Genomic DNA, 26,737 nt, shown 5'->3' with positions numbered 1-26,737 from the left:
AAACAGTGAATAGGAAACAATGTATTATCACAATAAAAAATAATGATTCAATATGCTTAGCAAGGGCCATTGTAACAGCTTATGCTAATTTACACCCTGAGAATTACACCACAACTCAGTTGAAAGATGGATTCAATAAAAGTCGAAAACTACAAGAAATTCAAGCCAAAGAGCTTCATAATAATGCTAATGTTTAAATTAACGATTATGGAAATTCTTTAGAAGATGTAAATAGCTTTGCATCACATTTAGATGTAGAAATTAATATCATAGATTCTGAGCAGTTCAATGAGATTATATATACAGCCAATAATGGTAAAGCAGATAAAATTTATCTATACAAAACACGGAATCATTTTGATGTCATAAAATCAATGACAGCTTTTTTAGATGTAGCATATTACTGCCATTCTTGTAAAAAAGCTTATACGAGACGTGATAAACACAAATGCCCCCAAAAATGCCTATCTTGTTTCAAATATTTTTCAGATGGTAATAAATGTAATGGTAAAGACGCTACATGTAATCACTGCAATCGTGTTTTTCATGGTAATACTTGCTTCAAAAACCATACTAGTAACCGATCGAAAAAAGATAGTGATGATTCAGTATGTAGCAGTGTAGCAAAATGTTTAAAATGCAATCAAATCATACTAAAACCATATATTAAAATACATAAATGTGGTTTCAAAATGTGTAATAATTGTAATAAATATTGTGAAAGCAAACATAAATGTTTCATGAAAAAGATCAAAGTGTAAGGGTGGAAATTGCATCAAAAATAGCAAAAAACCATGCCGATTAAATAAAAACATTCCCAAAAAAGATTATTGCTACTCATGTAAAACGTATAATGAAAAATATTTATTTTTTGATTTCGAATGTACACAAAACACTGGAATACACGAAGTCAATTTAGCTATCTGTCATGATTTCAATGGTAATGAATCAATCTTCAATGATATTAATAGTTTTTGTAATGGTATTCTTAATGAAAAATATAAAGGATACACACTTCTGGCTCATAATACCAAAGGGTACGATTCTCATTTTATTCTTAAATGGTGTATAGATAATGGTTTCAAACCTTACTGTATTTACAATGGTGCAAAAATTATGATGATGGAAATTCCACAATTAAGAATCAAAATAATCGACAGCTTAAATTTTATTCAGCAACCCTTATCATCGTTTCCTAAAACTTTTGGTTTAAGCCAGCTTAAAAAAGGGTACTTTCCACATTATTTTAACAAAATTTGTAATCAAAACTATATTGGTAATATGCCTTCAAAAAAGCATTATGGGTATAATCAAATGAAAACCCATGATAGACAGAAATTTTTACAATGGTATGATGATCGTGTAAATGAAAATTATGTTTTCGATTTCAAAAAAGAATTAATTGAATACTGTAGGTCAGATGTTGATATATTAAGAAGATGTATGTTAAAATTCAGGCAAGATTTCATGAATCAAGAAAATATCGATCCACTAAAATACATCACAATAGCTGGTGTTTGTATGGCTATTTATAGAGGGAATTATATGCCAAAAAATACCATAGCTGTGGTTGATAATGTTGTTCAAACAGAAAACCATAGTGCAGTCAGTATTGCATGGCTTGATTACATAAGTAAGAAAAATAAAATTAAGATTCAACATGCCTTGGAAGGTAGTGAAAAAGTTATCAAATACAACAATATCAATTTAAAAGTAGATGGCTTTTGTCAGTCTACAAACACAGTTTATGAATTCCAAGGTTGCTTCTGGCATGGATGCCCAGATTGTTACAAGCCTGATGTAATCAATAATAAGAATCAATGTGATATGGGTACTTTGTATAATAAAACACAAATTAAAAATAACAAAATAACAACTGCTGGTTACAATCTTATTGAAATGTGGGAATGTAAATTAAAAAATGATAAATGTTTCCAAAAATATTATAAAAATGATTGGAATAGAGAGGTGATTGGACCACTAAACCCAAGAGATGCTTTCTATGGAGGACGAACAAATGCAACCAAACTATTGTATAAATTCAAAGAAGGTGAATTTGGTAAATACGTCGATTTCTGTAGTCTGTACCCCTCGGTTCAGTTCTACAGAAAATACCCCATAGGGCACCCTATAAAGATAATATCTCCAGATAAATATAACACAGAATGGTACGGATTTATAAAATGTAAAATTTTGGCACCAAGAGAATTATACCATCCTGTTCTACCTAAAAGAATCAAATGTGACAAGGCTGAAAAGCTAATGTTCCCTCTGTGTATATCATGTGCTAAATCAAAACAACAAGAAACATGCCAACATAGTGAAAATGAACGATCATTTATTGGTACATGGACAACCGATGAACTCAATAAAGCCATTGAAAAAGGTTATAATATCATAAAAATATATGAGGTATGGCATTTTGAGGAGTCATCTGACGATTTATTCAAAGGATACATTAAAAAATTCATGAAACTAAAACTTGAATCATCAAGCTATAATTTTAAAAATGACAAAGAAGAATTTATTTTCAAAAATAAAGTTAAAAAAAATTTAAACATTAAATTAGGTAAATTACATGAAAATGCAGGTTTACGAGCCATTTCAAAGATGTGTTTAAACAGTCTTTGGGGCAAATTTGGCCAACGAAATAACATGAATCAGTGTAAATACGTAACTGATATAAATGAATTTTACCAAGTAGTTCTAGATGACACAATAGATAATTTAAACATGAATTTCATAAATGAAGAAATGGTGCAAATGAGCTACACTTACAAAGATCAGTTTGTTGATAACAGCTATAATACGAATATATACATTGCATGTTTCACGACCAGCAGTGCACGGTTAATGTTGTATGAAAAGCTAGACTATTTAAATAAACAGGTATTATATTTTGATACCGATAGTATTATATATATTGAGTCCAAAAATAGTAATGTAATCGAGACAGGTGACATGTTAGGTGATTTAACAGATGAATTAGACGGTGAATCTATAAATAATACATTTGTTTCAGGAGGACCCAAAAATTATAGCTTCATATATGGTAATAATAAACAGAAATGTGTTATTAAAGGTTTCAGACTAAATCACGAAAATTCACAAATACTAAATCACACAAATATGATTAAGATGGTTAAGGGCGATATCAAAGAACTTACATTAGTAAATGAAAATAAGATAACAAGGCAGAGTAAACAAATTGTTAACAAATATGAAGAAAAGGTATACAGCTTTGGATATGACAAACGCTCAATAAATCAAATATCAGAAACCTGTATAGAAACATATCCTTATGGATATTAATTTGACCTAGGGTTTGAGCAGAGCGAGCGATTTGATTTTTAAACGCACTAAGATGCAAGATTTTTAAAAAAGAGTATAAGAGATTCATGAAAAAACGCATAAAAATAAAAACATACACTATATATATAGATAAATGACCAACATGAAAATAAACATGGAAAATTTAAAGAAAATATGTTTCAAAGCAGATACATTCAAAAATATGTCTGATGACGCAATAAACACACTGAAGTATATCGTAACATTAAAAGAATTATCAAAACTCGGAGATTTGGTATATGAAAATCTAGACACTTTAGTATATTTAGAAAAAAAACTAAAACAAGATGGACATTGCAAGCCATTAACAAAATTATTAAATGAAGAAAATGAAACAAGTAAATACCTATGTAACATTTACAATGATTTAAACAGTGTATTATCCGACCTTGAAAAAGAAAAAATGAATTCAAAAATAACAAAAATCATAATCGTTTTAGAAGATAATTCACAACAGATATTCAGTACAAGAGATTTACCATGATAATAACAACAGCATAAAAACTCGGCTTGTTTAAAAGCACTGTATCCAAAATTTTGAAAAATAGTATAAGAAGTTTTTTTTAAATATTGTCAAAAATAATCAAAGATTATTTTTATCATTTAATCAAGGTTTAGTTTATAGATTTGGCTTCAAGGTTTGGTTTCCATTTTTTGACCTTGGGTTGACCTAGGGTTGATTCTGAGATTTGATTTCAGTTTAGGTTTTTCACTTTGGCTTCAGATTTAGTTTTTCAGATTTAGTTTTTCAGATTTGGCTTCAGTTTTGGTTTCAGATTTGGCTTCAGTTTTTGGAATCCAGTGCTGATAGTAGTTATGTACTAAATCTCTAAGGCAAAAAAATTTTTGCCTCAGAGTGTAGTACATTACTACTCAACACAATACAGAATGGAGTGCGAGAAGATAGAAAAAGTGTCTCTCTTTCTTTCCCGCCCCTTTCCTATTATCTTTTAACAAGTGCTTTCGAATCGAGGCGCTTGACTTCCAAAAACCACATACCTGCAAAAACGCCTGCACTGTGACTAAACATGCCAGTTTCAGTAGCCGGAATCTAGCTAAACGTACACGATAAAAGATCGTGCAAATAATTTGTTGAAAAGTGCTTAACCCTTTCAGTGCTGAATTTCTCCAAAAACTGGGTTTTTTTTACCGTTAAACTGAATTTTTGATGCTACGATCCTGGATTTCCCTTAACTTTACTTAAAAAGCACTTTTCCACAATGCAGCAAGATTTTGAGGAAGATTCCATTAAAAAATGTACAAAAATGTACTTTGGTGCATGCGCATAAGCCAAAATTTGGACTTTTTTTTTTTTTTTTTTTTTTTTTTTTTGCGAAATCGTTTCCATTTTTTTTCTTGCTCCTTTTCCTTTCGTTTCTCTTGGCTTTGTTATTTCCACTTCTTTCGACTGTATTCGTCCTTCCTTTAGACCAAAAAAGTTTTGATAAAAACATTGGTAAACCCTGTCAAGAGGACCTCGATCTTTTACAGGTGTTTTGGCCTTTTTAAGCACCGATTTTGCACTAAAAAGTGATTGACTTTTTCTCGATTAGCTCTGTTAGGATGCGACCGATACGCAAAGTGAATAGTTCTTTGAAAAGGTCAAACCTAGCTCTATCAGATGCTTATCACCAAAATCTGCTGACTTTTAAATTAATGACGTCACAAGTGGTTCATTGACTGCTCCTCCAAATGTCGACAAAAGTCGACTTTAGCACTGAAAGAGTTAATTGTTCTTGACAAACAGACTTGTCTGCAGAGCAACACTTTATTTATCTTCTCACTTTATTTATCATTCAAATGTTTTTAAAAAATATGTGCCAAAGAAGCAAAAGCTGATCAGTTCGTCCGATTTTCAGATCTGTATATAAATAGCCGAGCCTCTATCGGGCTAAACTCCACCAATTTAAAAAGGGAAACGTGTAACGCTAAAATCAGTTAGTCAACGGTTTGTTTTGGAGAAAACTTGAACCCTATGTGGAAAAAAGAGAAGAATGGCAAACTAAAACAAAACACAGTCAAGAATTTTTTGAGATGCTCTGTGAATCAGAATTCAAAGATCACTTTTCGCAGAAGATAGTGGACGTCGCCGGATTAGTTTGTTAAGGTCGCCCATTAATTTTAATAGTAAAACGTTACACTGGTTTGATACCACAATATGGTTCAGTTTATTACTGATACTTACATATCTAGCGTCCACTTTATCCACTCTTCTGGCGACAACAAGCACTATAAAATACAACACGAGAGCAACAGCCACCGTCACAATTACAGCAACATTTCCAGTTTGTTCGACATTCTTGAACTCAACCAGGACCTTGTCAAAATCGATTGGATTCGGTTTAACGAGAAGACCTCCTCCAAATGACGTCAGGTGGTTACAAGAACAGTTGAGATGTTTCATGTTTAATGTTGCTGATAATAACTGCAAGTAATAGATACAAAGACGTTTACAATGGAATTATTCAGACAACAGTTGTTCCTAAGTTTTCTTCTGTTATCCAAACGAAACAATAACCCCCATCCGATTTGTTTAGAGCAGACAAGTTGGATATATACAAGCATAGCCGAGGAGTTAAAGTCAAAACTACTGAAACAACAGCACCAAATAGTGGTCGGATGGTCAGAATGGAACTTGAACCAGCGGCCTCCAGATTTAGAGTCAGGCGCTGTAACCACTCGATCCCCCTGCCTGCTTAATTCCGAAGGTCACTTGGAGGCTTTCGAAAACCAGTAGGTCGCAAAAAAGTGGGACCAGAACAAAGAAAGTTGACGTAACTTACTTGACAGCCGTCTGTTATCCACATTTCCCGCTCCTCTGACCAATACACACAGCTCCCCAGTGCTACCCTCAGAGTATAGTTATGATCAGTCTTAGAATCATATACTGGCACCACAGTTACATTCTTGCTCTGAGGGGGAGTGGGAGGGGGATCCTTGACTTCCACGCATGAGCGCTTTTCTCTTCTATTTCCAAAACACGATCTTTTCTTTCTTTTGTGGGAGTTTGTCACACTTATTTTGAAGCTTTGCACTCCAAGGAAGTACTTTCCAGGTCGCTCGGCCAGAGTTGTTATTGGTAATGACTGATTAAACAAACAGTCAGTTTTACTATCCTTCTTGTCATGCGCAGTCAGTGTCCAAACGCACCTTCCATTGCTGGAGACAGTGGCATTGAGGTAATGATCTTTGGTGGTTGGCCGCTGACCATATCGCATGTAAACAAACAGATATGTATTTGCCTCGCCAGGGGCGATTTCCAGTATTATTAATGTGTTTTTGTATGCAACATCTATTTCGTGAAAACGTAAATTGTCATTGTTGGTGAAAAACTGTGGGTTTTTGAAGGATATCGTCAGAGGTTTCAGTGGTGTGACTACCATGACACTGTCTGAGAGATTTGCTACTTTGATCAGTTTTCGCCTTTCGTCTTTTAAGTCCAGAGTTAGGACATCAGAGTTGACACGTTGTTTAGTACTGTCCCAGGTGTAAGGGTTGAACGGGATCGACAGCATCTGTCATAAGAATAAAAACACTTTTGTCAATAATTTTACACAACATTTCCTTAGATTTAGCTAAACATGTAACCGACGCCATCTTGTGTGGTGGTTCATAAGTGCACGTTGGATATGAGATGTACATGTTGTTATACGGCTGGAATTATCTTGCATTCAGTGCTGATTGTTATTAGTTGTTTATTAGTCACATGACACTAACTTAATTCAAATGAATCTCATGCGGGAGCTTATACAAAACTCATATTTTCCCAAAGTGGCACAGAAAACCTTTTAGACAATAAGCTGATTACATGTGCAAGGTTGACACATGATTCATTGGTTAGGTGAGTGAGAAATACCACATGTCTTATTTGTATTGAATTTTTTTCCAAACTGAAACTGTTAGGAAATAAGAATTTTCTAAACCTCTCAAATAAAGTAATTAGCCATGTGATGGGTGGCCGAGAAAGATTCCAAAAGCACTTAAATCAAATTTGTTTGTTTGCTATAAGCATTTATCAAAATCCTTTGGTGTGATTTTTTTACAAGTTGTCTTCTTACTCAGTTTTTCTTTTCTAGAATCTTGATGTTTCCTTTGACTTTGGTATTAGGAATATTGAGATTCAATAGAAAACAAACCTAACTGTTTCCCTCGGGAACAGTCATTAGTGCAGTAGTAATATCAGTATCCGTACCTGAGTATCAACAAAACTCGTTCCTGTAATTCTGGACATTAATGCTTTCTCGTCAGCTGGTAAAACAAATCTACCATTTCCTCCTTCAATCTTTAATCCAACAAGTTTATCTGGGCTGTGGCGCCCTAAGGTCATGGTCAATTTTCTCATCTCAATCGATATCACTTTTTCTTCCGGGACTCTTAAAGCTAGTACTGCGTCTCCAACTTTGCTGATGGCTTTTATAGAAGTTGTGACAAAACTTTTACCCTATAAAAAAGAATACATAGAAGATAATACATGGTTGCACGGAGATAAGAAATTTATCTTCGAGACCTCCTAATTACGATGTTTTCGACGATTTTTCGAAGAATTCTGACCATTTTCCGAAGACTTCCGAAGATTTTTAAAATGTCGTCCGAAGGTTGTACGAATGTTTCCCAATATTTTTCGAACTTTTCCGAAAAATATTTTCGAAGATTACCGAAGATAACCGAAGATTGCCAAGGAAGATCCGAAGATGTTTCAACTTAATATCGATAAACTTTGTCTAATTGAGCATTGAAACATGGCAAACTCTGCAAGCTGATTGGTCAAATAATATGATATCACACATGTGTGGATATCATTATTATTCATGCACACATGTGTGATACCATTTTTATTGATACACTACCACTCGCTATACCACTGCAGTTTATACTAATCTTAACATGAGTGAACCAATCAGAACTTGTAGAGAGAAAAAAAACAAATAAACAGTGCCTCATGGACAACCTGACTGACTTGATTCTTTTTCCATGTTTTATCACTAAATGACTTAATATACCTGTTTTTGCAGACCTGTGTCCAAATCTCCTGATGCAATCACTGCTCCTTCCTTCAGCAAGCTGTAAAGACATGAGCCCAAATTTTCTGCAGATTGGATGACCAGCGGTATATCTACCACATCCTTTAAATGGGCAGTACTCCATAAGAGTGACGTCATATTATTGATGGCGGATAACGATAAAACCTATGAGGTCAAAGCAGAGATAGCGAGAGAATGACTTTCCAGCTATTTGACCAGAGCTGAAGCTACATTTTACTTTGGCAACTGTGGATTTACAAGTTATTATACCTTGCAGTATCATGTAATTAACAACGGGTTATACATGTTTGAGTTGCAGTTTGACCAGTATCTTAATCAAAAAGAGTGAGAATCCTGTCCCCAAGAGATGGCGATTGTTGTATTCTACAGATTATTTTTATACATGCTTGTGCGGGGGAGGGGCGAGGGGATGTACTATTGTTAAAACTCCTTCATGTCACAATCATTAAAAAATCCTTAGCTAGTTTTACAAACTAGTTTCAGGTAATCCTTTCGAATACAAACATTGTCTTTCAGGGCATTCTTTCAGGGTATGATGGTTGTCATCAGGGTATTGCTAAGCAACAAAATAAATACTCATGGCATGACAACGCTTTAATTTTGTAGAACTTGTATATTAATTCCACTATAACCGGACAATTCAATAACAATTTGCAAGAAAAAGTATTTAATTTTGCCTCAATGAAAATTAATTGGGCTCCATAATACAAGGAATACCAAGTGGAGGCTACGATGAAATGTCTATAAACATTCTCGTGCAATAAAATACATGTAGTGCCTAAGGGTTCCGATTTATTGCATGTCTGCCAGATAATGACTTGTTCACTTCAGGTTCATACAAAGTTTCATCAAAGTGCAAAAATGTAGTGTTAAAGGGCCACAAAGGTCAACAGCTGCTTTTAATAGCAGAACACACGACAGTACACACACTCGTACTCGCTTTCCCATTCACTACACACCCCTGCATCCCGGTGTACTCTTAGGAGTAACCGCTGGCCTACATGTAATACACTACATCCCTCTTTTCCTTCGCTTAAATACTTAATATCAAATAACAGAAAAGTTCCTTTAAACGTGCGTTTTGAGTACAGTTCTTGTGTCAACACTCGAAACAAAGTCACTAGCCATAAACATGGTCCTTGTGGTTAAGTCCACACAAAAATGTTCAGATGATCCTTTAAAACACGACAATGAATATGACAGTATAAAGTTCCCTAAGTTCAGTGCAGAACATAATCGTTCAGTGCTTTCGGATGGCTAGTAATTCAGCCGGATCTTCTAACTGGCTACTCAGGTGTAGGTACAGCAGCAGGTTGGTCTGTTGGTGATTCTGTCATTGGTACTGGATTCTCTTTCATGGATGATATCTCGGTCGTTTTCGGTTCGGTCGGCGGTTCAGCATCCTGTTCTTTCCGATCTGGCATGTTAAAGGGCTTAATATGCTGAAGGTTTCGCTTGTACTGAACTCCCTGTGGTGATCTCAGTATCACCTGGTCTCCATAACAAGACATCAACTCATATGGTTCCTTCTCATAGCAATACGACAGCTTGTTTTCTTTCTTCTTCTCTAGCAAAACAGTGTCTCCATCTCTCACATTTCGGTCTCTGGCATGAAACCGCTTGTCGGCGTATTCCTTACCGGACTGCTTTCTCTGTGTGTCTCGATCACGGACTCCTTGGTCGCTGACTTCTATTTCGTCCTCTTCCAAATATACCAGCTCATTCATCTTGGTTTTAAGCTTTCTTCTAAACAACAACTCAACAGGACTCTTTCCTATAGTCAAATGTGGTGTTGACCTGTATGCCAACAGAAACCTGTTTAGCTCCTCCCTCCAATTTCTTCCTTCTGCGTGAGCTGCTCTAATAGATTTCAAAAGCGACCTATTCTGCCTTTCCACTTCGCCATTTGCCCGTGGCCACAGAGGTGTCGTGTAATGGTGCTCAATCTCCATTTCTTGCAAATACTCTTCTACTTCCTTGAACACCAGGTTTGAGCCATTGTCGGTGCGCAGGCTTCTTGGCAATCCATGTCTTGCGAATTGGGCATCTTGGAAATGAATGATGGTTTTACTGGAGGTTGATCGGATGATCGAGTTCCATTCATTGGCTGTAATAATCAACAAGGACTAACAGGTGTTCACCAGAGGGTAATGGACCCATTAGATCCACAGCTACTTCTTCCCATGGTTGGCTGGGTAGCGATGTTGGTTTCACTGCACATCTCCTTTCTGCATCACGTTCCATTCCAGGCCACCAGACTTTCGTTCTATGTCTTTCCTTTGTCTTCACGACTCCTTGGTGCCCTTCATGAGCCAAACTGACAACTCTCTTGCGAAGAGCTTGGGGTACAACAATTCTCGTTCCCCGTAGAATTACATGTCCGATAAAGGTCAGCTCATTACGCATGTCTTAGGAGCATTGTCCCATTTTTCTTCAATGAGGCAATTTCTGACTGCTTGCAACTCTGGATCTTGTGCTGAAATCCGTTTAATCTCTTTGATTGTCAACGCAGCGTGGACAGCATGCAAAGCTACCATGCGTATATATCCATCGTCCTCCTGGGGCTGATCTGAGGCAGGTATCTTTTTCAGTCGGGAGAGGGCACCAGCAATATTCTTTCTAGATGGAACATAACAAACTTGATAATTTTACGGTTGCAGTCGCAGAACCCAGCGCTCTATCCGGGCTGAAGGTTTGGACTTCCTTGAATAGATTACTTTGAGTGCTTCATGGTCTGTTACGAGGTTAAACTGTGGCAGCCCATACAAGTAGAGGAGGAAGCGTTCACATGCCCAAACTTAGGCTATTGCTTCTTTCTCGGTTTGACTATAGCGGCACTCCACGTGACTCAAACTTCGACTGGCGTAACAGACAGCACGACTATCTCCATTCTTCTCTTGGACCAGCACTGCTCCGAGCCCCACCGGACTGGCATCTGCAATAACACGAGTAGGTGTATCCTTGTCAAAGTACGCTAAGACTGGTGCACTTGCAACTTGACTCTTCAATTTCTGAAATGAGTTCTCTTGCTCCTCGCCCCACATAAACGGTTCTCCTTTTCTTGCAAGTCTTCTTAGGGGATCAGCAGCTGTTGCAAAAACGGATGTAAACCTGAAATTGAATCCTTCAAGACCCAAGAAGCTATGAACTTCTGAGGGTGTCTGCGGTTGGCTTGCTTCAGCAATGGCTCTCACTTTTTCCTCAGTAGGCCCGACTCCATGTTTGCTGAGCAAAAGACCCATAAACACTACTTTGTTCATCGTGAAGGTGCACTTCCACATTCAAGGTTTGCTGCTTCTCACTAAGACGTTCCAAAACACGCTGTAAAATCTTATCATGTTCCTCAGTGTCTTGACCATGACCGACGAGATCATCAGCTATATTAGCCACTCCTCAGAGACCGGCCATTGACTGGGTAATAATATGCTGGCACTTTTCTGGCACGGCATTGACTCCAAAGCTCAGACGCTTGTACCGAAATATTCCGTCATGGGTGGCAAAATCAGCGATATCCCTTGAATCAGCATCCAACTCGATCTGGTGAAAACCCCATCTCAAATCTTATTTCGAGAACACAGCACTCCCATTTAAGCTCTCCAGGACCTCATCTATCGTTGGTATGGGCAATCTCTCACGAACAATAGCTTCATTTGCCCTATGCATATCAACACATAACCTTATGTCCCCGGATGCTTTTGGTGCAACAACAACAAGGCTAACCAATGCTGTAGGCCCCTCAACCCTCTTAATTACGTCCTTCTGAAGAATTTCGTTTACCTTGACAGTTACCTTATCTTTCAGGAAAAAAGGTACCCTACGCATCTTTTGAACCATTTGAGTTACACTAGGATCAACATGCAACTTCAACTGGTAACCTTTCAATTTCCCGATCCCATGAAACACACTGGGGTACTTTGCCTCGAGCTGTCCTACAAAAGTGCTATTAACAGTGTTACAGTTTCCTGTGCCAAGAGTTCCAGCTGGATCCACACGAAGAATTTCAAGATCTATGGCAGTCGAATATCCTAGCAAACAACGACCCGTTTTGACAACAATGAAATCCGCCCCAATCTTCGTTTTACCAACAGACTTCTAACTGAAACTGACCTTCGATTTCAAGCGCACGACCCCCATAAGCATACAACTTTCTTGTGCAGGGTTGCAACTGAATGTTAAGTCCCTGTTGTCTTAACTCTTTAACAGTGTCCATGTTTATTAGATTGCTCCCAGATCCAGAGTCAACTAAGAAATCCCTGTTGACTCCCCCAATGCTTACACAAATCACTGGCTCAGCAGAAGCGGCCAAATTGCATGTCTGCTCTTCTACGGTAAAGGCAAATGAATCATTCTCACCTGGGGGTTCCAACGGTCCCTCTACAAAATTGACCTGACCTCCTTTTCCTCGACTTTGATGTCTTCCTCCCCGTCGTGAACTGGTATTTAGCTTTCCAAACTTCGGGATCCTTCCCCCCTTGTAGTATAGTGGTTCAACCACTATGCTTGCAGCATAGTGGCTGAGCATAGTGTCCACACTTGCCACACTTACTACGCTTTCGCCCACGAGCTGCACAGATGCGTCTTTAGCAAAGTGACCTTCTTTTTCCACAGTTGAAACAAACACTTTTACCTTTCGATCCACGCTCAGATCTTTCTTCAACAGCATTATTCTCTGCTCCACCACCTGCTCCGGGTTCTTGACTCAGTTGACTTGGCGTAACCATTTGACTCGCTTGCTTACGAGAAGCTTCCCACTTTCAGACCTTATATTATCTATCGCAGCCTCTAGCGTAATATTATTCACCTTGAGTAATTCCTTCTTCAGCTCAACATCGGAGATCAATTCGATCAGCTGATTTCGCAAATTTTCCTCCAAAGCTTCGCCAAAATTGCAGTGACGAGCTTGTTTTCGTAAACGAACCATAAATTTGTCAGCGGTCTCCCCGTTGGTCGGCGCTCGTATGGCACATTGTCCACGGCACGAAAATAAGCATCAAGCTTACGGAGACACACTACATACTCGTTGTCCTCGGCCCTGGATCTGGAAGGTCTTGGAAAATATCTTGGACTTCCATGGCCGCTAAATTAAGTAATTGAGCTTTCTTTCGAGAGGCGTTCGTAATTCCTTTGCCATCGATGTAGTATTGATAGGATCGTTTCCACTGTCGCCACCGTTCAGCGACCTGAGACGAAGAACCCGTCAAATCTTAGGGTGACAACGCTCGTTCCACTGAGTTTGACATCCTCGTCGCCAATTTTTAGTGTTCAAGGTCCACAAAGGTCAACAGCTGCTTTTAATAGCAGAACACACGACAGTACACACAAAACTCGCTTTCCCGCTCATTACACAATCTTCGCATCCCGGATGTACTCTTATGAGTAACCGCTGGCCTACATGTAATACACTACAAAAACAGGTGTAGAGAGGCTTCCCTCTCCCTCCTCAGCCACGGACCTAACTTAACCCTCCCGCCCCTGAATCTTTATGCTGAATATTCGCCCACCAGTGATTTTGAAGACACTGTTTGTGTTTCCCGAAGAGCTGAACCTATCACGGAGGAGCTTTGCAAAAGGTCTGGAATACTCTTCACTTGCAGTGAAAGAGTGCTTTTGATGATGAAGTCTTGAACCTGTAAACAGATAGCGGTGATTAAGTCCGTTAAATAAATTTCACTGAATGGTTCACGGCAACAGATCTAGAAAAAGTACATTATATTCAACATTTAATTTAGCATATATCATGTGATATGTTGTTTCTAGTTTACTGAGAGCAAGTTAGCCACGTTTTCCAAAAGGCAACGTTTCATAAATTTTTAATTAAGTAAATATGTTAATTAACTGCAGGTATTTCTACGTGGGTGATTTCAGTTTGTATATCAAACTACAACAGTTTACAGCAAGTGGCTCAATTAAATCTTTTATGCTGAAAAATTAACCAGAAATTTCATTTACTCCGAAGGCCTACAAACGTTCATTAAAAACCTTCACATAAATTGATCAATATTTTAAACATAAAAGTGAATTAAAGAGAGAAATTAAAGCACAAAAGCTAACCAGACAATTGGTTATCAAATGCTCAGGTACCGTGGAGCCGAGGGAGGGGGGAGGCTGGTGTGACTTCTGCTCCCCCTTAAAAATTCTGGGAAAAAAAAAAAAAAATCCCCCCATCCCCCACCCCCCCCCCCAAAAAAAAAAACTCATTTACTGCTCTCATAGCTATGAAAAGGTTTGCCTGTGAGTGTTGTGGTATGCCGTAAATTGATTTCTTCCTTTAGGACATGCAATATGGTGGCCGTTCTTCTGCGTCTGGCATATTGAGATGCATTTTTAGCCAATCTGAGAGCATCACTTTTAAAAATTTTCTGGGGGAGCCTGCACCCGGACCCCCCCCCCCCCCCCCCACACACACACACACACACACACACACACACACACACACAATCAAAAATATGCTGCGCGGTGCGGTCCCTGATGCCAGCTGCATGAACATGTGTACAACAACTCATACACAGTTAATTTGAATGATTATAAAGGCATTTTAAAAAAGTTTATTTACCTTAGATTTCTGGTCTGAATCCATTGCTGTGTCATGTAAAACTGCTTGAAGGACTGCATTTGCTATTTGTGCTGCTTTGCTAAGGTCCCCATCTTTAATTGCATACCTAAACAGACTGTTGTTTGCTGAAAGGAATTTGGTGACGTTTTCTGGTCTCAAGAGCTGAGATGGTTTAACCTATAAAATACGCAAATTCAAATGTAATTTGAAGTCGATGTGGTTGTTAAATTAAGAATTCTGTATAAAATATGAAAAGTATAAAATACGCAAATTCAAATGTAATTTGAAGTCAATGTGGTTGTTGGAGTACGACTTCTTAGAACAGTATTTAACAGGATCTCATGATTATGCAATGTGACTAAATGACTATGTAATGTGGCATCAACAGGAGCAAATTACCTGCACAGACAAATTAACTGCTGGAGCAGAAGCACCATATTTATCAGTCACTGTGCCAACGAACTTAACAGCAAAGTTTTGTGACTGGTTTCCAGGTGGCATCCAAGAGTTAATGGTACTGTTTAAGCTGTATATAATGGTGTGCAGTCCATTCTCCAGTTGAAACTGGAACTTATAAGACAAGGGAGGACTGTCACTCGTCCAGTTGCTACAGCTTAAGCTAAAGTTTGTCTCCAGTGAGATGCCGCTTGACGGAGTGATGGAGCATATCCCTCCTGTAGGTGGCGAAGCAGTCGAAATATAATAAACGCTCATTCCAGTTTTACCATCTGAAGTTTTTATTTGGAGTACCAGCCGGTAGCTGCTCCCACCTTCAAGGGAATTCTTTTTAATAACTATGCTACTTGAATTATGGGGTGTAACGATGATATGTTTTAATTCTTTTTCCTTCCAAATAGTACCATTATATGGAGCAGATGGATATTGTTGGTAGAGTATCCACTTGTAGGTCGATATCTTGGAGCACTGTGGTCCTTGGCACTGTGACTGGATAGATAATTTAACGGACGGGCTTATTTTATCTTTGCAATTAATGATGCACCTGAAAATCAAATAAAAACAGATATTTCTTCACATAGAATGCCGGTGAACAAAATCATACCAAACAAATGCGACAAAAGCATGGTTATTATGGCTGATCTTTCTTCTTCTCCAGTATAGTAGGGGTTAGTATAGTAGGTTTTTTGCTTCAAACTTTCAAAATGGTACTTCACATAACGAAAAACAACCATACCTTAATAAAAAACACTTGCTTACAGCTTGGACACAGGAAAATAAAAAAATACAACACTTACCACACAATAAAGGCTAATTAGTACAGAATAATAAGATAATAGCTATTACTTATTTTACTTCTATTTACATAAATTATATACAATTAATAGTCAATAAAAAGGGGGAAAGTGCTACTTGGTGGCGTGCTTAAAGGAAACTTGACCTTGAGATTTTTTTCGAATAATCCACAAGAACGTTTATGTTAATGACGTGCTACGAGGTTAGAAGCCTTCTATTCTTACTTTTGAGATTTTTGATTCAGTTTTGTTATGAACTCAGCCCAGTTAGGATTTCTTTCATTAATTTTCTAAAAATGAAGGTATACGTAGTAATTTGCAAACAGCAAGCAGAAGTTAAATTTCCTAAGGGTGTTGCCCTTGAAATAAAAACATCTCTTGTTATCCGTAATTTCATAGAGATTGAGCTCTTGCTTTGTCACCACAATATGAATCAACGTATAGTAAAACCCTCTTAGACTATTTTCTTTACAAATATATTTTATGTTTTTTTTTATATTTTACTCTGCTTATATAAGCAAAAGTTCCAAAAAAAGTAAATGCAGATCATGGGACACATTACATTACGCAGACCCTGGCCAGTTCTGATATTTTTTAAGCATGTGCAGTATGCTCATTTTCAATTGTCAGCCAATCAGATGGCTGCATGTCAATTGACAATTTTCAAACTGGAACTGGCCAGAGTCTACATTCTTGGTGCTGATCAAAAGAAATGCAGGCTCCAGGAACCTCAGTTCTCAGGACCAATGACTGAAGGGAAAAAGTGCAAAACAAATTCCTTACTGTAGAGATATTTCCAGCAGATCTCCTGAAAATAAAAATGAAAAAAATGAGAGAAAAAATGGCAAAAATCTAGCAACATCAGCAGCCATTACCAACAACAAAACAGGATAGGAACCCTAACCTGCCTATTTAATGCAATTTTTCTGAAAAAATATAATTAGTGGGAGTAACAAAACGTCCGAGTGTCATAGCACGTAACACAGCATCCAAGTTTCTGTGTTGACTAAACTCTAGTTGATGTCTTTCTTTATTCTCATCACATGTCCCCCTGCAGTGTATTGATACGGTAAGGAGAAATCCGATCTTCATACTTTTGGTGAATAAACAAAAAAACAGAATCCTTACCTTGACTTACACTGCTTGCAAGTGGCAATTGTGAGAGAGTAGTACGTGATGGGGTTATACTCAGTGTATTTATTATCAGACGTGTCATTGAAGAATTCCTCGCTGCTGTTAAATTTAGAGACGGTGTCGGAGACGTTGCCGGCAAGGGTGCTTGAGTTTGTGATGTAATCGATGATTCGCCAGTGGCTGTTGTAGCAGTAAATGAACCAGTCTGCGTGAACATGACTGTATCCGATGAAATGCGTGAAAGAAGATATACAGTTAATTCTTAAGTGCTTACATTTCATACATTTGTTGCTATTTATAACATGCATGGCCAGGCAGGGATTATCACGTGCATGCCACTGGTACTCTGAAACCCTTATTCTATTCTAGCCCAATTTTATCATCATCAGCATTTTGGTACCCTTTCCTAGACAATACATAAAACATTCCGAAGTTGCCATTCCAAGCATCAATTCTTAGTCTATAGTGCCAGTGAGGAGACTCCAGGTAAATAATACCCTATTCTAGACCAAAACTCTCCAATTTCTAAACACTTTCCCTGCAAACAAAACTGTTTGAACCCTGCACTTCACAGAGGAACATTTCTATATAAAGCTTCCTGACTTAAAGTACCCCCATGTCTAGGGCTAGGTGGAGGGAGAGTAACACACATTGCAGCAACATGAATTCTTCTGCGCTGTAACTGTTCATTTTTTTATGCTGAGCCTGAAAATGGGAGAAAAGCGGCATCAACTTGGCTGTCAGAGGGGAAAAACACCCCCAAGCTTGTTATTAGAATCTTTCATATTCTTAAACTCAATGCGTGTGTATTTAGGATCCTCCTGCATATAGTTTACAAATGTACGTTTAAAGCTTAAGGTCGCGCAGGACCCTTGCTCATTAATATATTCATTAGCCAAATTTATTGTTGGAGTGCTATCTTGTAAAGCTTTAATTCACTACATTTTGAATATCGATTCCTCTAAAATTTAATAAGGATACTCAGGGATGATGGAATTACATCATGATTGTCCTTTTCCTGAGAGATGACCGTTGTCTGTGATGTTACAAGCCCTTAAAAGTTTAAGTTTAAGTTTGTCCAAGTTTTTAGCTAGCACAGCGCACCAAATTAAATGATTATATAGCCTAGTGATAAATCGTAACTTCTTTTGTGCTCCCACTAGAACGAAATTTTCGATTTCAAAAACTGCTATAAGTTAATGGCTTCTAAGAGAGAAAAAATGTGAAATCTAAACTTTGAAACATGCTATCTTCATTTTGAGAAGGAAATTTAAAAATTCGCTCTAGCCAGAGCACAATAGAGTACACCAAGTTTATGTTCCTCGCGAATCAACTCTTGAAATTCTATATAGGCGGAGAAAACTTGGACACAAAATTGCAGGATTTTCCGCTTCCGAAGACCTTCCGAGTCAATGTTTACAACAACGTGTGATATATTCAAAGCTGTGAATCTAATTAGGATAATTCCCTATGTTCCAGCGCACTTGGCACAAAGCTGAGAACAATTGCTAGTAATTACTTGTACAAGAGTTTAAAAACAAACATTCTCATGAATATTTCGTTTGTTGTCGGCTTCAGTCGTCCTGCAGTTCGTGCATACTCTTTAAATAAATACATACTAATGATTGCAAGGGTCCTGCGCGACCTTAATAAGATGGCTCGTAATGGTTTAGATACTCCCGTCTTTGCCATTTTATTGTAGCAACACCAGTAATGTTTAGGTTTAACTTCTAGTTCAAATTTGTAAAAGGTTTTACCAATGAACAAGTTGAAGTCACCCTGACGTCAAAAGTTGTTCCCATGGCAACATCAAAAGTGGTCAATGATATTTTTGACCGTTTGAGGCTAATAACTTAAAAACTAGATGGTGAAAGTATTTGTTTTTCACGTATTATTTGTCTACCAAACAAAACAAACAATCTTACGATTTTTTAAAAAAATCTTTAAGTGGGGTTCAGAGCCACCTTAAATTTATGAAAAATAACCTACCAGCTCCAGAAATATTCACTTTTTCGGTGAGATCAAAATATCAAAAGCAGAGAATTTTACCGAGTAGTTTTTTTTTTTAATTTTTAGCCTCAAAGGCCTAAAAGGTATCTTTGAACTCATATGGCATTGCCATGGTAACAAATGACCTTGATCCCTTCGTTGGTAAAACTAGTATAAGTTTATATTATTGATATAGCCATGATGGAACACCAACGATGGGAATGTCTAATTCTGACTTAACTATTACCATGCAGCCACCTTACATATCTCCAGAACCAAAACAGATATTTGAAAATGAAAAACACCATTTTAACTCTTTCATGCAGTTCTCTATGGCATGTATTAATATCAGGAACACCACGGAACACCAGAATTTTATCGGATTTTTTTTAGAAATTTGACAGCATTTCAGCGCATATACTAAATCCCGAAACGAAACCAAGCAAAACTAAACAAAATGAAAGGAAACACTTAGCGTTCACTCTGGTTTGCTTGCGGTAAGTTTCACTTCTGTTTACTTAAGGTAAGTTCCACTTCGGTTTGCTGGTGGTTTGTTTTACTCCGGTCTGCTTGTGGTTAGCTTTCACTCAGGTTTGCTTGTGGTTATTAGTTGTATATAGGTTTCATTTTGTTTCATTTATTTCAGCATGTACTAAAAACCCACAATGACGAAACCAACAAAATGAAACGCAACCCAACTGCAAGCAATCCTGAGTGAAAGCTAACCGCAAGCAGACCGGAGTGGAACTAGCTGCAAGCAAACCCGGGGGGCACCTTGTATATTTTTGGATGGGGGAGTGCCGCTGGGAATTTAAAGCCTTCACCCTATACCAGACTATGTTCAGCTGATTTTTGCAACCCTATTCTAGACTAGACACCGAAAATCCCTACCCTATCCCAGATTTGCTTTTTTTAGAACTGTATTACTATCAGTGTTTTAATGGAAAACCATCTGTCAACAACGATGCCGCGATGATTTTATTTACGTTTAGGAAAACCTCTTTCTCTTCTGAGTTTCTATTCCTATTCTGGACTTAATTCGTCATACCACCAATCAGTTTCCCGGCAAATGCTACCCTTTTCTAGACCAAAACTCTCTGATTTATATACCCTATCCCTGGCTAAACTGCTTGAAAACCATACCCTTCACAGTGGCACATATATAGCTCATATATGGGAGGGCCCCACCCACCCACACCCCCTCCCCCACCCCACGGGCAAGCAAACCGGAGTGAAAGCTGACCTTTTGGTTTCATTTCGTTTTGGTGGTTTTGCTTCATTTCCTTTCAGGTTTCAGTGTTCCGGTGTTCCTGGATTAACTACATGCCATGGCATGCATGATGATGTCTTTTTTCATTTTCAAATATCTGTTTTGCTTCCAGAACAGTTAGCTATCTTAATGACAAAATTGTATTTTCTCAGTAAGGAATTTCGTCTTTCTTTGTTTTCAGGCTTTCCATTTCAACTTTTTTTTTTCACACATGACTGTAATTTTCAACACCCATCCACTTCAAGTAAAAACATACTAGTAAGCGGTATTAATGGCAAGATTAGATTTCCTTATTGTATCAGTTTATTCTTTCTTGTTGTTTTATAGAGTTTTACAACATATTTAAACCTTTTTTATATTTTATTTTAAATCACTCAGATTTCGAATGCAACTTACCAGCACCAGCGTTACCACAATACCGAAAACAACCAAAGAAAGGCATCCTCTGTAACTCATACACGAAATAGCCCCCACAGTTCTGCACTTTAATGATGTTCCTCTCATCACAGCACCTGTCCGCCGCGCGATAACAGACTTGACGAGTCACCGCACCTTCAGCGACTGTCGGGTGTGCACCATTAAGCCAGCCTGGAGCCACAGTACCGCAGCGATACTGCAGAACACATGTGTCTGGCATCCGATCCCCGGCAGCTCCCTGGAAACGGTACCAACCTGTTACCAGGTACCTATCGCACGAGTCGTTGTTCACTGCGTTTCCTTGGGCGCGGTCTGCTTCACTGAGGACGGTGTAATTTTTACACCCGTCCACTTCAAGTAAAAACAGAACAGTTAGCCATATTAATAACAAAATTGTATTTTCTCAGTAAGGAATTTCGTCTTTCTTTGTTTTCAGGCTTTCCATTTCAACTTTTTTTTTCACACATGACTGTAATTTTCAACACCCATCCACTTCAAGTAAAAACATACTAGTAAGCGGTATTAATGGCAAGATTAGATTTCCTTATTGTATCAGTTTATTCTTTCTTGTTGTTTTATAGAGTTTTACAACATATTTAAACCTTTTTTATATTTTATTTTAAATCACTCAGATTTCGAATGCAACTTACCAGCACCAGCGTTACCACAATATCGAAGATAGTAGCCAGGCGGCCTCTGTAACTCATACACGAAATAACCGCCACAGTTCTGCACTTTAATGTTGTTACTCCAATAACAGCAGTCGTCCCAAAAAGAATAACAGACTTTACGAGTCACCACACCTTCAGCCACTGTCGGGTGTGCACCATTAAGCCATCCTGGAGCCATAATACCGCAGCGATACTGCAGAACACATGTGTCTGGCATTCGATCCCCGGCAGCTCCTTGGAAACGGTACCAACCCGTTACCAGGTCCCCATCGCACGAGTTGTTCGCCACTGCGTTTCCTTGAGCGCGGTCTGCTTCACTGAGGACTGTGTAATTTTTACACCCGTCCACTTCAAGTAAAAACAGAACAGTTAGCCATATTAATGACAAAATTGTATTTTCTCAGTAAGGAATTTCGTCTTTCTTTGTTTTCAGGCTTTCCATTTCAACTTTTTTTTTTCACACATGACTGTAATTTTCAACACCCATCCACTTCAAGTAAAAACATACTAGTAAGCGGTATTAATGGCAAGATTAGATTTCCTTATTGTATCAGTTTATTCTTTCTTGTTGTTTTATAGAGTTTTACAACATATTTAAACCTTTTTTATATTTTATTTTAAATCACTCAGATTTCGAATGCAACTTACCAGCACCAGCGTTACCACAATATCGAAGAGGGCAGTTAGGCGGCTTCTGTAACTCATACACGAAATAGCCAGAACAGTTCTTCACTTTAATGTTGTTACTGTACCGGCAGCAGTCGGCCAGGCCGCCATAAGTCCTCCACGCGTGATAACAGACTTTACGAGTCACCACACCTTCAGCCACTGTCGGGTGTGTACCATTAAGCCAGCCTGGAGATTCAGTACCGCAGCGATACTGCAGAACACATGTGTCTGGCATCCGATCCCCGGGAGCTCCTTGAAAACGGTACCAACCTGTTACCAGGTCCCCATCGCACGAGTCGATCTTCACTGCGTTTCCTTGAGCGCGGTCTGCTTCACTGAGGACGGTGTAATTTTTACACCCATCCACTTCAAGTAAAAACAGAACAGTTAGCTATATTAGTTTTCAAAATAGTCACGTCTTTCTTTAATGTAAACATGTTTCGGATAAAACTTCGTCCATCCTCAGTACAACAAACAAAACCCGCTAGTTGATGTGATATTAATACAACAACGATACCCACCATTTTGAAAGTTATTTCCTGTCTGCTGGTGTTACGTAACATAAGTTATATTAATGACAAAATTAGATTTCCTTATTGTTAGGTGTGAAATCTTTTTCAGTCCGGGCTTTCATTTCAACTTATTGTTTCTACTTTTCGGACTTTCAATGTTTTACAACATATTTGCATTTCATTATATTTTTTACACCACGCAGATTTCTTCATTTATTTTGTACTTCATTTGTTCTGTCTATTTTAAGTTTTGTTGAGCTAAAAAAATTCAACATCACTGTGTTCTTTAGTGATCATACAAACGTACTTTATATCGTTGCACGTTCCTAGGATAAAAGACCTTTGACGCGAGCTTTGCTTGAATAAGATACTTCGAAGGGATAAGAAGGCAGGAACTCAATAATACAAATGACTTGGAGAAAATTGGCCACGCATGTGGCAGTTTTAATTAAATCAATTGTCTCTAAGTCACACCAAAATATAGAAAATCTGAACAGATTAAACGATAATGTAAACGTGGAACGTCAAAAAACGCCACCACAACAATAAAACGAACAGAAGTGGATAAACATTCGGAAAAACGGCTGATAGCAGGGAAAACCCGTTGGTCGGCAATAAGGGGTGGTGAAGAGAAATATTTTCTTGATCTCTCGACTCGACACTTCAATGGCGAGGAATAAAAGGACGAAGTAAGCGATTGTTCCTGCTTTTACATAGCTAACTCCGCCCTAAAATGTTATTGGTTCAACTTTGTACCTGGTACATAACCTCCCAACGGGTTATCAAATAAACATGCCTCGACCTAAACAATATCGATGCACGTTCCTAGGATAAAAGACCTTTGACGCGAGCTTTGCTTGAATCGGATACTTCGAAGGGTTTAGAAGGCTAATACAAATGACTTGGAGAAAATTGGCCACGCATGTAGCAGTTTTAATTAAATCAATTGTCTCTAAGTCATAACAAAATATAGAAAATCTGAACAGATTAAACGATAATGTAAACGTGGGGCGCCAAAAAACGCCACGAGCCACACAACTGTGGCACAAGCCCCACGACAAAAAGGGAGGCAAAGCTCGCGTTAAAGGGTGAAAACAACAGCAGCCCGTGGCTGATGATATTACGAAATCAAAAGTGTAATGCATACAAAGTGGCAGCCACTTGTCTGAACCACAATGGTTTCACTTACCGAGATAACGAAATGAACAAGCAGAAAAATGCTTGCATAGTACAGTGGAATCTCGCTTTACGGACATCCGCATATTACGGACAGTTTTGTATGTCCAGACAAAAAGCCTTAAAAAGCACATGCAAAAAGCAGACTGCATAACCTGCATGAAATTCTTGCCTTGTTTTGTGGGCCAACTATAGCGTATAGTTGATAAGACTAATTAATTTAAGTTAGTGCTGTTGTACTATTTCAGATATTTCAGTTACCTGGCTCAGCTGATGCGTTCCTGATTAATGCTGTAAATTATCATAAAGTTTTAATTAAGCTCAGACAAAAACATTTTAGGTTATCAAAATATTTGATATACTAAAGAAGGGCTAGGCCCAAAACAAGTTTGTTTGTAACCTAGAGAAAATTACACTTAAAAGCAAACATAATGGAACAAAGGCATAATGTTCCAACACAGTTGTCTGTATTTAATCTCGCGCTTCTCGGTTGCTCGGAATATCATGACATGTTATGTACCACAGAGCTCACGTTCGACGCTTGGCTGGTTTATAATGCGTAAATGCCGCGACATAAATCAATTTTTATCGGGTTTTTTATATTTTGCGAAAAATAATTATCACCTCTTACCATGATTACCATGGGTGGGTGAATGGTTGGCTGGTTAGTTTGATAGTGTTTATCAGTCATGAAATAACGTCACAAAATTTTAAGTTGTCTACACTTGGACAAGACGATCAACATGGTTAAGGGTTATGATATAGGCGGCGGGATGTTTTGGAACGTGGGGGGGAGGGTCCTAGCCTGCGTAGCTGGCGGTTTTGTTGGAGTTAACGCGCGCGCGAGCAAGCGGCGAATCCGCGACAACGAGCCGCGAGGGGCATTGGCGGTATTTTGGGTTTGGCATTTTTGGGTTTTTAAGCGTGTACAAGCAAGCGGCGAAGCCGCGAGTGGCTTACTGCACCTCCCCAAGCCACTCGCAGCTGCGACGCTTGCTTGTACGCGCTTTAAAACCACAAAATACCGCAAGCTACGAAAGCTTTTTTCTCGCGCACCCGTTAACCCCAACAAAACTGCCAGCTACGCAGGCTAAGGCTACGTTTACACGGGACCGGTCCGGAACGGATCCGGTCCGATTTTCGTACCGGATAGGCCTTCTGTTTACACGGGACCGTTCTGGAACCGGTCCAGAACGGATCCAAAACTGGACCGGTTATTTTGCAGGTCCAGTTATGGATCCGTTCCGGACCGGTTCCAGAACGGTCCCGTGTAAACACCTGGATCGGTTCCAAATGGTTCCATGTAAACAGGTCCGGTTCGGTTCGGAACGGTTCCGGACCGGTCCCGTGTAAACGTAGCCTAAGACTGTCCCAAAAATACTCAGCAGGTTTCATATTTGGAGCAACTTATTTTTCGTTCTAGCAACTTTTTATATTCTGAGCAGTTTCTAGACCGAAGATTCTCCAATTGTTGTTCGAAGGCCATACGAACGTTTCCGATAATTTTTCGAACTTTTCCGAAGATAAACGAAGTTTCTTGAAGACTTCCAGGTTTCGAAGATGTTTGCGCTTTCGGCTCGTTCATCATTAAAAACTCGTCAGCAGATAAGACGGCCTCGGTTTCTTCACGATTGTTCTCAGTGAATGAAATCCCTTTAATTTAACAAGTTTTGATCTTAATTTCCTTAATGACAGTTTAGACGATCCTACTTCATGGCGCTTCTTGGGTAGCTCTTTTGTCGTCGGAGGGAAGAAAATGTAGGCTCTAAAGTCGTCAAGGTCAAAGATAACGTCAAAAGCAATCTAAACAGTTTATGGACCTCTATTAGTGCCGTTCTGGAGAGAGTAGGTTTGTTGAAAGTCCTACAACATATTACTTTGCCAAAAACGATTCTGTTGAAACGATTTGTGAAAAGATCAGCAGACAGAGTACCTTGTTAAACCAAATTACGTTGCATTCACGATAATTTTGGCACCAAATCGTGAGAGGGGGGCTCAGCCTACCAAAATTTTCGTTTGGAGGGGGCTAAAGCCCCACTGCCCCCCTCCCTCCTGCTCCGCCGCCTATGGAGTAACACGATCTTATTGCATAAACATTAACTAAGGAAATGTCTTACCCATGTGAATTACGGCAAAAAGGACGACGGCTTGTAGAGGTGTTGCTGATATCATCATTTCAATATCTGTTAAAAAAAATTTATAAGTCTTCTGAGGTTCCTTTAAGTGCCAAAACTCTAAATTTCGAGCATTATAGAAATCATCAATTTCATCATACTGATTTGTATGTTAATTAAAGCGGCTTCTCTCTATTTCTATACGTCTCAAAATGATTCGACCTGCGCCTTTTTCAACCACCACGCAGTTATGTGCATTTTAGAACTTTTTTTACTGATTGCAATTTCCCTCAGCTGTCAATAGAAATATTATCTCAATTTGACAAAATGGGCGGAAAAGAAAGAAATTTGAAGTTCGTTACTAAGGTTATCACTATATTTTGGTACAACCACAATTTTCGCTTCACAAAGAAACAGTCGGCCGCGTAATAAATAACTTCACAAACAAGTGCACTATAAAGTGCCTGCAATTTTTGAATAAGGAATAAACCGGTCAATTGCATTCTGTCCAAAACAAAGACAACGAGATGCAAGTTTTATATCTGTATTACAATATACGATCGCCATTGAAGACTAGCGTTCGGCGAGC

The 26,737-nt window shown here is 38.4% G+C and overlaps 2 protein-coding genes across 2 annotated transcripts in view; both read right to left on the bottom strand.

Annotated features, from left to right (window-relative positions):
* LOC144659807 (polycystin-1-like protein 2) overlaps positions 1 to 15,675 on the bottom strand; it is a 35,449-nt gene extending 19,774 nt beyond the window's left edge. The window contains exons 1-7 of the mRNA XM_078520328.1: positions 15,346 to 15,675; positions 14,947 to 15,123; positions 13,895 to 14,020; positions 8,352 to 8,537; positions 7,544 to 7,792; positions 6,135 to 6,866; positions 5,537 to 5,776 (exon numbers count right to left, since the gene is read on the bottom strand). Coding sequence (XP_078376454.1) covers positions 5,537 to 5,776; positions 6,135 to 6,866; positions 7,544 to 7,792; positions 8,352 to 8,537; positions 13,895 to 14,020; positions 14,947 to 15,123; positions 15,346 to 15,660 — 2,025 coding nt within the window. The 5' untranslated portion in view covers positions 15,661 to 15,675. The remainder of the gene's footprint in view (positions 1 to 5,536; positions 5,777 to 6,134; positions 6,867 to 7,543; positions 7,793 to 8,351; positions 8,538 to 13,894; positions 14,021 to 14,946; positions 15,124 to 15,345) is intronic.
* Positions 1 to 22,694, bottom strand: part of LOC144659806 (polycystin-1-like protein 2) — a 170,627-nt gene extending 147,933 nt beyond the window's left edge. Inside the window, exons 1-3 of the mRNA XM_078520327.1 lie at positions 22,326 to 22,694; positions 21,657 to 22,025; positions 20,986 to 21,357 (exon numbers count right to left, since the gene is read on the bottom strand). Coding sequence (XP_078376453.1) covers positions 20,986 to 21,357; positions 21,657 to 22,025; positions 22,326 to 22,581 — 997 coding nt within the window. The 5' untranslated portion in view covers positions 22,582 to 22,694. The remainder of the gene's footprint in view (positions 1 to 20,985; positions 21,358 to 21,656; positions 22,026 to 22,325) is intronic.
* Between the last annotated feature and the right edge of the window lie 4,043 nt (positions 22,695 to 26,737).

Source organism: Oculina patagonica, chromosome 7, assembly GCF_052425735.1.
Source record: "Oculina patagonica isolate OP01 chromosome 7, crgOcupat, whole genome shotgun sequence".
Classification (NCBI taxonomy): Eukaryota; Metazoa; Cnidaria; class Anthozoa; order Scleractinia; family Oculinidae; genus Oculina; species Oculina patagonica.
Note: the sequence above shows the minus strand (reverse complement) of the source record. Positions and strands in the feature narration are given on the sequence as shown.